Here is a 15,359-nt window from a genome sequence, read left to right as displayed (position 1 = left end):
TCTCATCCAAATACACTAACATATCTTTGGTCAGGCCAGGACTAAAGTAGAAGACACTTGCTCAAGGTATCATGCAGTGAGACTGTACTTGAGATCACATGGCTAGGAAGCAGACTTCTTAACCATTCAACCATGCTGGGTACTTAATGCAATCATTCAAAAAGTGTTTATTCACTCAACTGTGACATATCCTTTTCATTCAGACTACAACAAAAGATTCTCCTTTTCTGTTACCTGAACGATTGCAGAGATTTAGATAACTTGAGCAATAACAAACAGAATTACTGTTTAGCTTTAGATGAATATATATTTTCTACTTTTACTTAATTTTTGAGAGCGGTCAGGTTCATTTTTAGTATTCTCGTTTGTGAGGGCAGTCGAGTTTATTTCAGATATTCTCATTTTAAAAAAACATCTCTGGTTAATCATTGAGAGGAAGTTGCTGTTGCCTTTGCGGAGGTTTGCGCTCTCTGAATGCTCTTGTTATTATTTAATGTCTTTTTTCCATGCTGACATGGATTGGATGGTTTGAAAGAATCTGACAAGCCAGAGGACTGTGTTGACCTTCAATGTCAGCTTTGGCATGGTTTCTATGACTTGATCCCCTTCCAATGCCAATGAATCCTTAAATGAATACAAACATCACATGGACACACTCACCGGTTTGATTTCCACTCATTTATTATTTATATTTTTTTCTTCTAAAATCAAACCGGTGAGTGTAAAAAACAATCTGAGCATATCATAACTTTCCAGTATATACCAAAGTACCCTCTGATTAACTTCAACATAAAACTACCACTTTATATTTGACAAAAAGAACACAAGACCATCAATCATATGACCAATCAAAATCAAAAGAACCAACACTTAAATATTTTAGTAATCATTTTATCATTTTAAACTCACTGATGAGTACAGCTGACTGTAAAGTTGACTGCACAAAACCTTTAGGCACGGAGAAATAATCCCATCTACTTAGATGCAATTGTACATTTGTAAGAATGGTGAGAAAGGATCTTCAGACATTGGACTTCACAGAAGGGATGACAAGGAACTGAGACTTCTGATGGTTTGCTGTGCTTGAGAAGACACGTCAAGCTAAGTAAAATTATGGGTGTCCTCGTATACAGGCATGTCTCCTATATCCCATTTCAGCCAAGTGATCCTAATCTTGTGGGCACGTAGGTGCTGGTGCCACATAAAAGCATCCAGTACTCTGTAAAGTGGTTAGCATTAGGAAGGGCATCCAGCTGTAGAAACCATGCCAAAACAGACATGGAGCCTGAGTAGCTCTTCAGCTGGTCAGCTCCTGTCAAACCATCCAACCCATGCTAGCATGGAAAACAAATATTAAGTGATGATAATGATGATGATGTAAAATAGAGATGAGAAGGTTTACCTGAGTAACTTACCTTAATAGATGTTCACTAGCTGTATTCAAGTCAACTCCAACAAAACTGACACACTCCTGTACAATACCATCTAAAGCATCTTTCAACTTGCTGTCCGCAACATCATGCTATAAGAAGAAATATAAAGCAATGTTTTATGGGGTGTCTATTTACTTCTGTCATGTCTGTGTATATCCAAGATATAAGGCACTTGATAAAAATCACAGATGAGACTGACCAACACATGTCATCATCCAGTATGCAGACATCAAGAGACTGTTAATTGTTTAGTCAATCAATCAAACAGCTGAATTTGCCAGTCTTTTCATCACCATTTGTAACCTAATCAATGATATGCCCTCTCTACTCCAGGGCTGCTTTGGGTATAGAATACTTAATAAATATAGAACTGGAAAAAAAGTCAAGTTCTATTCTGCACAAATCAATACTCACCTGATACATTCCAACTCCTATGTGTTTAGGTTCAATCTTGACTAGTTCTGCAATAGGATCCTGAAGACGGCGAGCTATAGAGACTAAAGCAGAAAGAAGAATCAGTCAGTTAATCAATAATGCTATATAAATTTCACCTGGGTGGGATAAGTGAAATATCAACTTGTAAACATTTTTGTGATCAGAAGTATTTGTTACATCTGTAATTAATAAGCCCTAATGAACTTAGGATGAGGGAAAGAGAAATAGAAGTTATGGAATTACAGACTTAAAGACTTTCATTATAAAAGCTTCTCTCGTAATTTTATTCATGTCTAGGATGCATTATGCAAATAAAAATTGATTCCAGTATTGAATGGTATTTTATTTTATCAATAGCTGAATGATAACAGACACCTGCAGGATTTGAACTCAGAACGTAAGGAAGTGTATTTAAATACTGTAAGGCGTTTCATCTGACACAAATAATTCTGACAATCCACTGCCTCGAATAAATTTTCCTGGGTCGCAAAGGTCCACATAACTGGAACTTAGATAAATAAATAATAATCCTAGAGAGGGCAATGAACTAACAAATGCTCCCTATGAACTATCACAGGGAGCATTTGTTGTGGAAGGAATTGATTGGTAGACTAATAAATATTACATTTGACAAGCTAGTTGTTATTTTAATTGGTAATAGACTTGATAGCAATATAATTGGTATAGTAGTTGGAATGACAGTTAGAAGGCTAGTTAGCAATATAATTGCTATACTAGTTAACATGAAAATTCATTAACCAGTTGGCATTAAAATTGGTAGGCACTATTAGCCAACAAAGCAATAGTACTATTGGTGCTCACAGTAACTAACTATAGCACCTGTGGTTCACACATACAACTAGATGGACATGCCTACTGAGAGTTAAGTATCAGAGAGATAGATAGTTCTAAAGCTGCATACATACAAAGTTATGCAGTAGTCAACACATAAGTGCAAACATGAATTTGTCTCTTGCTTATTGTCAGTCAAAATATACCAACAAAGTATGTCCTTGTTGAAGTGATATCAATACTACGGAAATGATACTACTGAATTGATGAACTACCTGAGTCATTAGAACATCGGACATGAGTCATCAATGTCCTATGCTCCAGAGGGAGCAAAGGCCTTAAGTAAGTAAGTATATACTAACATCCAATACAGAAGGATATAGTGGACAATGTAATCTCATGGTTTGAACATCTTTGATGATGATCATCATCATGATCATCATCATCGTTTAACGTCCACTTTCCATGCTAGCATGGGTTGGACGATTTGACTGAGTGCTGGTGGACCAGGAGGCGCCACCAGGCTCCAATCTGATTTGGCAGAGTTTCTACAGCTGGATGCCCTTCGAGAGTGTAGTGGGTGTTTTATGTGCCACCAGCACGAGGGCCAGTCCATCGGCACTGGCAACGATCTCGCTCGAATGTCTTTTCAACACGAATGTCTTTTCAATCATAGGTTTGCTTAATCAGAGCAGACTTAGGATTAAACAACAACACAACTCATCTGATTGAATTTCATTGTCAGAGATGACCCTGATCACACAGCAAAGAAAAGTGTTCCAGATTCTAAAGGCCAAATGCAATAAGCTTCTATTCAGAGTGTAGGGAAGTCTTGCTATAACAGTTTAATGGTTTATAACAGAATAAAATTCTCTCTAATTCTACTTACCAGCGCCACGAATGTTCTGGTCCATATCAGGAAGCTCCTTCTGAGCTACAGGAGATACACTATAAATTGAAGCACCACTTTCATCAACAATACTGAAATGAAAAATAGAGAAACCTATTAATTATAGCTTTATTTATAAAAACATTCTTATGATATCAATATCACTGATATTATTTTATCAACCTTGTAAACAACTGTAATCTTCAGAAGGTCGTATCTGCTCAATAAACCAACAAAATCTTGCTTGAACTGTGATTTCTGACTTTGGCACATAGTCAAAATTTGTAGAAAAAGGGTATTGTGAATTGAATTGACTCTAGTACATCACTGGTTCTTAGTTCATCGACTATGGATGGATGAAAGGTAGCTGAATTCTTCAACAGATAATGCTTATTGAATCAACAGACATATGCTGTAAGTTACTGAGACTCTGACCAATAAGAAAAGTGAGCATAGGTGCAACATGAAACCTATGGTATGAGTTTAATATTCTGGTTATCATATTCACAATGCATACACATGGATATGACAGTTGAGAAAAAAGGGTGAGTATGGGGAAGAAAATGACATCCTATCATTTTGTATATCAGAAACTATATTGACAAAGGTATTAATCTTATTCAAGACAAGACAGAACGGTGTGAATTGAGAAAGATTTGGTTGTTAATTCTAAAATATTGAGTAATCACATAGAAGCTTCCTCAAAAGAACCATTACCAATCAGTTGAATGACTTTTCAGAGACAGTTTAAGATATGTGTGTGGGAGAACAGCAGCATTACCCTACACGTATGAGCAATATACCAATGTGGGCCCCACTTAAGCTTTACAAAGGTTTCATAATAAATAATGAAATAAATAAATTAACAAGTAAATGCATGAATAATAAAATAAAGGAATAAATAAATAAATAAATAAATAAATAAAAGATTTGTCTTGTACCAATATTGAACCTTCTGCGATCCAAATGATTTTTGACTGATGTATTTGGATAATATTGATTCTGTCTCCCGGCATGCAGTACCATTGCCAATGGCAACCACCTCACACCTGAAATATGGATATTAAAAAATGAGAGTCAAATAAACAGAACTTGAATTTGAGAGGCAGGAGTTGGGATTAAAGTGGCATGTGTGTGTGAGAGAGGGAGAAAGGACTACATTCAACAAATCCTGTTTTCTAAGTGAAAGTCCTGCATTGTTGTTATTCATATTATAATATATATTCAAAAGGATTAATAAAACATGTTGATTAGTTATGAATTATGATCATGCAAATTCTTGAAAGAATCAAATCAATTTTATATATTGCCAGTGCAGAATAGCAAGCAAGTTTGCTAGTATAATAAATATATATTCTTCCATCCTTACTTTTCTTTCCCTACCAACTGATAGAGAGATATGAGAGTCAATGTTATTCCTATCAGAACCACTGCTTAGAATTTTAAGATAAAGAACTAGAGACATTAGTCGTATAATATCTAGTTCCACCCCTCTAAATTTTGTGTTCTGCACCTCACACACACATATACATTGTTAACATCATCCAAAACAAGACCTTTCAATATACTGACAATGATTCCTTCACCAATATACAAAAATCACCAACTCACTGATGTATTCTTTTATCTCTGCCAGTTTTACTGATAATAGAACAACAGCCTCTGAACTATCTAGTTGCTTACTTCTCAATCTAGAACGAACTGAGTCTTTCCTCTTTTCCTGATCCCTACTGTGTCTCATTTTGTGGTTCATGCACTCAACATTTTTCCTCAGTCTCATCTTTCCACAACTGACACCCACTGGAATTATTTCTATCCTCACCCCCACCCCCAACAAATATTCAAACTGTACATCAACCACATCGAAATCACCAATCTGGAATGACCTACAAAGAAGTTAAGTGCACTCTGCCTTGAACTGATTAATAATAAAATATAAAAAGTGGTTGGCGTTAGGAAGGGCATCCAGCTGTAGAAACTCTGCCAAATTAGATTGGAGCCTGGTGTTGCCATCCGGTTTCACCAGTCCTCAGTCAAATCGTCCAACCCATGCTAGCATGGAAAGCGGACGTTAAACGATGATGATGATGATGAAAGGAGAGAAGGGTAAAGGGCTTGCTTCAAAAGGTGGTATCACATTGTTTTCATCAGTCCAAGTGTGGCCAATGCTGGTGTCATGTAAGTGGCACATGTAAAACAGCCTTTGAACATTTGGCCTCATGTGGGCAGTGGTAAGTCACCAAGACCTTTGGCATTATGCTGTGCTTGGAGTCTTGGAATAGTTTGTGTTAGGAAGGACACCCAGCCGTAGAAATCATGCCAAATCAGATTAGAACCTGGTGTAACACTCCAGCTTACTAGTTACAGTCAAACTGTCTAACCCATGCCAGCATGGAAAGAGGATGATGATGATGATGACATCATTAAAATTTCACAACTATGAAATAATACATGATTAATACAAAACAATGTGAATAAATAAACATTACATCTGATAGAATAATCTGAATTGTAAAGGGTTAAACATGTTCCACTATTTGGACTACTCAATTAGAGCAGAGATAGGACCTAAACAACAACAATATAAATGGACCAAAGCTAGTGATGTTACCTGTTACTGTTGATGATATCAACTAATTTTTCGCTTTCTTTGACCACATTGCTTTTATGATTGTGAAGGTATAGTGTGTCTGTATACAATACCTGGCCTACAACAAGAAATAAACAAACAACTGAGTCAAGAATGCTGACAGATTATAGCAATTACACAACACATAGGCATAGCTGTGTGGTAAGAAGTTTGCTTCCCAACCGCATGGTCTTGGGTTCAGTCCCACTGCGTGTACCTCGGGCAAGTGTCTTCTACTATATATAGCACCAAGCTGGCCAAAGCTTTGTGAGTGGATTTGGTAGAAGAAAACTGAAAGAAGTCAGTTGTCTATATATGTGTAAGTGCGTGTGTGGGAGAGAGAGAAAGAGAGAAAGAGAGAAAAGGAGAGAGAGAGAGAGTATGTGTTTGTGTGTGTCTGTTTGTTGCTGTCTCCTTGCATCGACATTGCATGATATAATGTTAATGAGCATCACAGTCATGCAAGCAGTGTCTTTCTTTACCAACATTCCATGAAAATATGTCTGGTCATGGAGTAATATCACCTTACATGAAAACAGGTGAGAGTTGGTGATAGGAAGTGCATCAGCATTAGAACAGTCTGCCTTGAAGAATTCTATGCGACCTATGCAAGTAAAAGCAGATGTTAAAATGATGAAGAAGATGAAGAACACTAGTTTTACCTTACACATCCATGTACTGGCTTGGTTTGGAGTGTGAAGAAAAGGAGGTGCAGAAGAGTCATAAGCCATAAAGCTAAAGAGTCACAAGTCGTCATCATTGACATCAGTGGCAGCACCATCGTTACCCTTGCTTGCATGGGTCAGATGGAATTCTCTGAGGCAGATTTTCAATGGTTGGATGCCTTTCCTGTTACCAACTCTCACATATTTCCAAGCAACCATAATATTTCCCCATGGCCAGACATGCTTTTCATGGAACATTAGGCATGAAAGACACCACTTGTATGATTGAGCTACATTTTCAAAATTTTGTGTTACTTTTTTGAAACAGATCTAGCAACCCAAATACTAAGTAATAACACCTTGCTTGTCCAAATCATTTTTCAGAAGTTTGCCTTAAACGTCCATGCTTGTCTTTAGACCTCTAGTTAGCTTTTGTTTCATACGCTCTGAGTAATATAAAGTATAAAGGTTTCCTTTCATATGTCCCAAGTTACTCTATTGGATGAAAAAAATTAGGAATGTGTATCATATATGATGCATAGACACCAGAGAAATATACCCTGTGTACCACATGTAGTACACAGTACAAGCAAAGGGTCAAGAGATGCATGGCCTTATGATAGCGCATGGCCTAGTGGATTAGGGTGTTGCACTAACAATTATCAGATCATGGTTTTGATTCCCAGACCTATATGTGGTGCTCTTGAGCAAAACACTTCATTTCATGTTGCCCCAGTCCACTCAGCTGCAAACGTGTAACCTTGTGATCAACTGGTGTACAAGGGTGAGATGGTGACTCAGGAAAATCACTCATGTGGTCATGCAAGCCACAAAGGTATTCAGCATTCAAAAGAATGAATAGTACAACCTGTACTGTGAATCCTGATTACTTAGGATTAGTTGTTTAACCGCACTGAAGGATGATGTCAATGATGAGTTAAAAGAAATGATAGAAGCTCACCTGTTTCTGATATAACAGCGACCTTACAGCCATGCAAAAAGCCAGGATCTATTGCCAGCACAATTTTCCCTCTCAGTGGTGACATTAGCAAACGACTCTTTAGGTTACTACAGAACACTTCAATAGAAGCCTTCTCTGCTGTTTTTGTCAGCTCGGATCTGAAAAATAATATGATTATCATTTTAATGTTCATTTTTCCATGCTTGCATGAGTCAGATTGAATATGTTAAGACAGATTTTCTATGGCCAGATACCCTTCCTGTTGCCAGCTCTCACACGTTTCCATGCAAGGTAATATTTCCTCATGGTCAGGAATGTTGACACACTAAAGGCACAAAGCCTAAAAGTTTGGGGGAGGGAACTAGTTGATTACATCGACCCCAGCATTTCACTGGTACTCAATTTATTGACTCTGAAAGGATGAAAAGCAGAGTCGACCCCAGTGGAATTTGAACACAAAAATGTAGCGACTGGTGAAATACTGCTAAGACTTTCATCCAGTGTGCTAACGCTTCTTTTCTACTCTAGGCACAAGTCCTGAAATTTTGGGGAAGGGGTCTAATCGATTAGATCAACCCCAGTATGCAACTGGTACTTGATTTATCGACTCCAAAGGGATGAAAGGCAAAATTGACCTCGGCAGCATTTGAACTCAGAATGTAAAGACAGATGAAATACCAATAAACATTTCGCTCGGCGTGCTAACGTTTCTGCTAGCTTGCCGTCTAATTATAATAATAATAATTATAATAATGGCTTCTGATTAGGCACAGGGTCAGCAGCTTTTCAGGGAAGGGGATTGGTTGAGACTATGGATCCTAGTTCTTTGACTAGTACTTCATTTTACTGAACCTGAAAGGATGAAAACAAGGTAAACCTTGATAAGATTTGAACTCATGACCTTGGCAGAATAATAACAGTAATAATGGTTTCAAATTTTGGCACAAGGCCAGCAATATTAGGGGAGGGAGTAAGTCAATTACATCAACCTCAATGTTCAACTGTTATTTTATTGACTCTGAAAGGATGAAAGGCAAAGTCGACCTCAGTGGAATTTGAACTCAGAACATAAAGACAGACAAAATGCTTAGCAGCATTTTGCCCAGCGTGGTAACAATTCTACCAGCTTACTGCTTTCATCATCATCATCATCGTTTAACATCCACCTTTTATGCTAGCATGGGTGGGATGATTTCACAAGAGCCGGGCCAAGCAGAAGCCTGCACCAGACTTCTGTGACTGTTTTAGCAGAATTTTTACAACTGGATGCCCTTCCTAAAACCAACCACTCAGCAGAGTGGACTTAGTGCTTTTTACGTGGCACAAGCACAGGCAAGGTCAGTTTTGGCAAGGTTTTTACAGCTGGATGCCCATCCAAACATCAACCACTTTACAGTGTGGACAGGGTGCTTTTAAGTGGCACCTTCACTGTGAGGGCCACCAAGTACTTGCAAGACAAAAAAAAAAAGAAAAAAGAAAAGAAAAATAATAATAATAATAATCTTTCTACTAAAGGCACAAGGCCTGAAATTTTTTTTGAGAGGAGGGACCAGTTGATTACATTAACCCTAGTGTTTCACTAGTACTTAATTTATCAACCCTGAAAAAATGAAAGGCAAAGTCGACCTTGGTGGAATTTGAACTCAGAATGTAAAGACAGATGAAATGCTGCTAACGATACCTGACGTACTAACAATTCTGCCAGCTCACCACCTTAATGATGATAATAATAATAATAATAATAATAATAATAATAATAGTAGTAGTAGTAGATTAACAATATGATGATTTCTTTTGACAAGGTAAAGGAAAATCTTTTGCAAGGATTTGCAACATATTGGATTGAATTGTCACCAGTGAATCACTAGTACTAATATCTCAGCATCAACCGTGAAGAAGCATCATGTCAAAACAATGAAGTATCATACTAGATTTTATAAGGCAGGGGTCTCCAACTACCAGCTCATGGACTGGGCCATGAATTACTTGACAACAAAAGAATAAACTTTTGAATTTTATCTCTATTTTATTGACTATGACAATCTGTTTTTTTTTTTGCATTATTATATATGTATTATTTCGTTTTGTATTTGGTTTGCAAGATTCTTTACGAGCAGAAAAGGCTGCAAGACCCAGTGAAAATTTTAGTAAAAATAAATAAGTAAATGAGTGGGTTAAATTAATAATGGGACTAGAAGAGAATGACTCTCTCAAGACACAAGAAAATATATGTATTTTATATGTAATAATTAAATTATATATTATGCACTTTATTGTATTTTGTTATGCCCATGATCCTTCGGTTTGTGGAAATATAGTCTTGTATTAAACCGTTCCATGGTGCAAAACTGATTGTGGACTGCTGGAATAATGCAGTGACTCCTGTAAATATATAGTTGTAGTTATCTCCCTGGCTCTAAGTATGGGATATTGCACACTGGCAAAGAAAAGAAAATGAAAGTCAATTAGTTTGAACTCCAGTATATTTAGTTGACCCGAAAGATGGAAGATGAAATCGTTTTCAGGAAAATCCAAACTTGGAACGTAAAGAAACAAACTAGATATTCCACAGTATTTAGCCTAGCCCTCTAATTCAGCCACTTAAACCATGAGCATTCAGATTGTTCTGTTAAATTAATGGATATTTATTCACACTGTTTTGAATTAATCGTGCGTTCTCTTGTATGTTTGACATTTTGATGATGTCATTTTTTATTTTTAGAATGACATTGTAAGGTAGGTATGAGAGGCTGGATCTGGCCAGTGTGAACACAGAACAGGTAGAATATTTGAACCAGAAATGACTGGTTTTAATACTGAAGAGTTAATTAGCTTATCTAATCTATTACAATAAAAACAGCATAGAATCTTAATCTAAGGAAACTGGTTATAACATGTATCAGCAACAACTTACTCACAGGAAAGTTTATGGAAGAGGTTGATTCCTCGGAGGAATAAAGAATCTAACATTTTCAGCTTTTATCCTTCTTCGGAGTGATGTTGTGGCCTTTAATTTTTTTGCCTAGGGAGGGAAGAAGACCCATCCATCACAGTAGAATTGATACCAGTGCTAGCACCATGTAAAAAGAAGATGACACTTGCAGTGGGATTGAACCTCAAACCATGTGGTTTGGAAGCAAACTTCTTACCACACAGCCACATGTGTATCTACATACCTATAAAATTCTTTCATATAAAGAAATGATGATGATGATGATGATGATGATGATGCTAATGATGATGATGATGGTGGTGGTGGTGATGTTGGTGGTGACGATGATGTGGAGAATGAAGATGATAAATATAGAAAAGATAATTTAGAAAAATGTTTATCTACAATAGAGATCTGTAAGTCACACTTAGGGCACATGTTCAGTCTCACACACACACAGAGTATACAAACAGCAAACACAACTCTCACACACATAAATGCATATATACACATGCATACATATTTACATACACACTCACATGCATACACACACACATAACTACAAATACGCATAGTCACATAACATACACATTTACACACACACAGGCTCATATACATAAAAAAAGCGTACACATGCACGCAAAACACTGACATGTGAACGCAAAATACATCCTCCGGCACACACACACATACACACCAATACACATGCACACTATAGATACACACACACATATGCACTAACAACATCCAGATGCACACACACAAACCAAACTTCATTAGGCACTTAATCAACCAGAAAACAATAACTAAATTATTCTAGAACAATTACTTGACTGCCATTTGTTGCTGTTGTTTAGCTTTAGGTTATCCCTGATCCAACAAGTCATTCCAGCTATGACCATACCATCTTTTATTCAGACATTGTATATTTAGTACTATATTAACCTAATGTGTCCTTCTTTTTTAAAGATGGATTTTAGAAAAGTTCGGCTGCTATTTCTAGCAGGTCAAAATTAGACGCTGCCTCAATCAGTTTGATTGTTGTTATTCTTGATGCATTTGGATAAAATGTCACTGCTGCTGCCGCCGCCGTCGCCACCACTACCACAACCACTGTTGTCACCACCACCACCACCACCACCACTATTATCGTCATTCTTTAACATCCACTTTTCCACATCTGGGTGCCTTTCCTGTCACCACACTCACCTGCTTCCAAGTAAGGCAATATTTCTCTATGATTAGACAATGTTTTCACAGCAGATTGGGAATAAAGGACATTGCTTGCATGACTATGACATTCATTTACAACTGTTACATGAAATCAAAGCATGGAAACAGTAACAAACAAATACACACACATATATTTATACAATGGAATTTTTTCAGTTTCTCTCTACAAAATCTATTCACAAGGCTTTGGTCAACCTAAGGTAAAAACTGGCACTCAGGTGGTTATGATGATGAGAGCTCCAGTTGATCCAATTAATGGAACAGCCAGCTTGTGAAATTAACATGCAAGTGGCTGAGCACTCCACAGACACGTGTAACCTTAACCTTCAGAGATTCAGTGTGACACAGAGTGTGACAAGACTGGCCCTTTGAAATACAGGTACTATGCATTTTTGCCAACTGAGTGGACTAGAGCAACATGAAATAAAGTGTCTTGCTCAAGGACACAACACATCACTGGGGATTGAACTCATGACCTTATGATTGTGAGCTGAATATGCTAACCACTAAGCCATGCGCCTTCACTCAGTCTGAGGTAAAGTAAAGGTAAAGTTACCTTCTCAAGTCATGCTGACTCATAAGGGGCAGTTTCCCAGTTTCATGGTGTATATATGCCCTACCTAGGCAGGATGCCAGTCCGTCACAGGATAACTCATATTTGCCGGCTGAATGGACTGGAGCAAGGTGAAACGAAGGGTTTTCCTCAAGAACATGTGTTGCCCAGTCCAGAAATCAAAAGCACAATCTTATGGTCATGAGTCGAACACCCTAACCACTAAGCCATGTGCTTCCACTGATCAGCCTAACTTTACAGTAGATGACACTTGCCCAAGTTACCTCACTGTGGGACTGACCTGAAACCATCTGGGTGGAATGCAAACTTATCACAAAACCACACCAGCATCTAGAAACAGCCATGCCTGCACATGCACAAAGAATAAAAATTTCGATGTTGTTTGACTAGAATTTCAGTTGTGATCGATCATCTACCTTCTTTTCTCCCATATTATATTATTGATGTCCTTAAAACAGTATAGTCATCCATTTTTAAGATGCCAGAGTAGAAGTGGAAAGAGATTTGGCTGCAATTTTGTCAGGTCAAATAAATGCATAGAAGGTCTGTCCTTTATGGGCATTCATTATTTGAGACAGCAATGTGGATTTCTTACCTAGTAAAACGACACATCTGAGGGGATACAAGTCGTTTAAAGGCATCCTGGAAACAGTCTTCCAGAATATTTTTATTTTCAGGTGGTGTTGCAGGTCGAATCCATGTTCGGCAACAAAAATTAAGATATTCATATTTTATTCTGTCAGGAACGACAATTTTCACTGACAATATGCCATTTTCTTCACCCCGGTTGATTGCAAGAACCTGCAGACAATTTAAAAATGTTTAAATTATTAGTAAAACAGAATGGGCTGGCATCCATACGATTTAAATCATACAGTCAACTTGGCCACAATTACTCATATACTACTATGTCAAAAATAAATATTAAAAAGTAATATAAACCAAGAGTCCAGTACCAATCTTATTTATAGATCATAGAGTATTGTGAAAGGATTTTTTTATTTACTTAATTTCAAATCATTCCAAAGATTTTGCCTCACCATGTATGTTACCTCTGATATAAACAGCAATCTACAGAATATCCAATTAAAATTGAAGTTCTTTATTCAAAGTAACATCTCAACAGCTACATGAATTTATAGCAGAGAGAAAGAGAAAGTTACAGAAATAATAAATTATCTAAATACTATTCATGGTATTCCAAGTGATACATCGACATACAATCATACTTGGGTTGGCTGAAAACTTCATAGTCTGACTAACATATTCTTATGGAATGTTACTAAATGAGGTTTATTTTTCAACAGAGTCCCCCTTTTTGTCTATGCACTTCATACATCAGTGCTGCAGTGCTTGGATCCCATTGGTGAAGAAGCTTTTATCCTGTTGGTCAAAAAAGTTATCAGCAGCAGATATGATGTCATCATCACTGCTATACTGGGGCCCAGCCAAGTGTTTTTTCACGCTGGGAAACAGACAATAGTTGGATGGAACCAAATCACTAAAATAAGGAGGGTGATCAACCAGTTGAAAGCCACAATCATGCAAGATAGCCAATGAAACCAAGGACTTGTGTGCTGGCACATTCTCCTGATGAAACAAGACCCCTTTCATCATTTACCTGGGCATTTGGTCTTGATAACCTTTCATAACTGCCTCAGCAAGTTGACAGTATTCTTCATTGATGACATAGCCCTTTTGAAGATAGTCAACAAACACAGAACATTTTGCATCCCAAAAAACTGAAGCCATCATCTTCCCTGCAGATGAAATGACCTTGGCCTTCTTTGAAGCAGGAGAGGAGGGGTGTCTCCATTGCATGGATTATCTTTTTGTCTCTAGTTCAAAGTGATGAAGCCAACACTCATCCTGGGTTAGGAAACGTTCAAGGAAACCAGCTAGTTCTGCCTTAAACAATGTCAGATTTTCCTGTGATGTGATTAGCCTGGTGTGCTTTTGATCAGGTGTCGGAAGACGTGTCAGCCGCCAAGCAGAAAGCTTCCCCATGCCAAGTTCATTGTGCAGAATCTTCTCAACTCTCTCACAGGATATGCTAATAGGATTGGCTATTTGATTCATAGTCAATCACCTGTCATCCATCAGATTGTGGTGAACATAGTCAATGTTTTTGTCAATGGTGATGGACAGACCTTGGGTCATCTTCAAGGCTCTCAGTTCCCCTCCTAAATTCAGCAGCCCACTTTTCCACTCTCTCTTTACACTTTTACTCTTTTACTTGTTTCAGTCATTTGACTGCAGCCATGCTGGAGCACTGCCTTTAGTCGAGCAAATCGACCCCAGGACTTATTCTTTGTAAGCCTAGTACTTATTCTATTGGTCTCTTTTGCCAAACCGCTAAGTTATGGGGATGCAAACAGCAGCATCGGTTGTCAAGCGATGTCGGAGGGAGGAGGGGGACATACACGAACACATACATATATACGACAGGCTTCTTTCAGTTTCCATCTACCAAATCCACTCACAAGGCTTTGGTCGGCCCGAGGCTATAGTAGAAGACACTTGCCCAAGGTACCACTCAGAGGGACCGAACTTGGAACCATGTGGTTGCTAAGCAAGCTACTTACCACACAGCCATTCCTGCGCCTATTGATAAAACTGTTGATAAAACTAGAGTGTCATCCCTAATGTAGCAACCATGTCAGTATAAATGTCCTTGGAGGCTAAACCCTTATTCTGTAGGTGCTTAATAACACAACAATGCCAAATTTTATTGATTTTCAAGAGAAGTCACTACTATTCACTTTCAAAGTCTTCTTTGAACAGTCAGATATCAGTTTACCTTCAAAGAAACAATA

At 37.7% G+C, this 15,359-nt stretch overlaps 1 protein-coding gene across 2 annotated transcripts in view; it reads right to left on the bottom strand.

Annotated features, from left to right (window-relative positions):
* Positions 1-15,359, bottom strand: part of LOC106868843 (S1 RNA-binding domain-containing protein 1) — a 199,390-nt gene that overhangs the window by 164,630 nt on the left and 19,401 nt on the right. For both annotated transcript variants that reach the window (XM_014914279.3, XM_014914277.3), the window contains exons 7-13: positions 13,139-13,344; positions 7,805-7,962; positions 6,161-6,257; positions 4,491-4,598; positions 3,550-3,641; positions 1,848-1,930; positions 1,416-1,522 (exon numbers count right to left, since the gene is read on the bottom strand). In XM_014914279.3, coding sequence (XP_014769765.1) covers positions 1,416-1,522; positions 1,848-1,930; positions 3,550-3,641; positions 4,491-4,598; positions 6,161-6,257; positions 7,805-7,962; positions 13,139-13,344 — 851 coding nt within the window. The remainder of the gene's footprint in view (positions 1-1,415; positions 1,523-1,847; positions 1,931-3,549; positions 3,642-4,490; positions 4,599-6,160; positions 6,258-7,804; positions 7,963-13,138; positions 13,345-15,359) is intronic.

This window comes from Octopus bimaculoides, chromosome 7 (assembly GCF_046866305.1).
Source record: "Octopus bimaculoides isolate indiv1 chromosome 7, ASM4686630v1, whole genome shotgun sequence".
NCBI lineage: Eukaryota > Metazoa > Mollusca > Cephalopoda > Octopoda > Octopodidae > Octopus > Octopus bimaculoides.
Note: the sequence above shows the minus strand (reverse complement) of the source record. Positions and strands in the feature narration are given on the sequence as shown.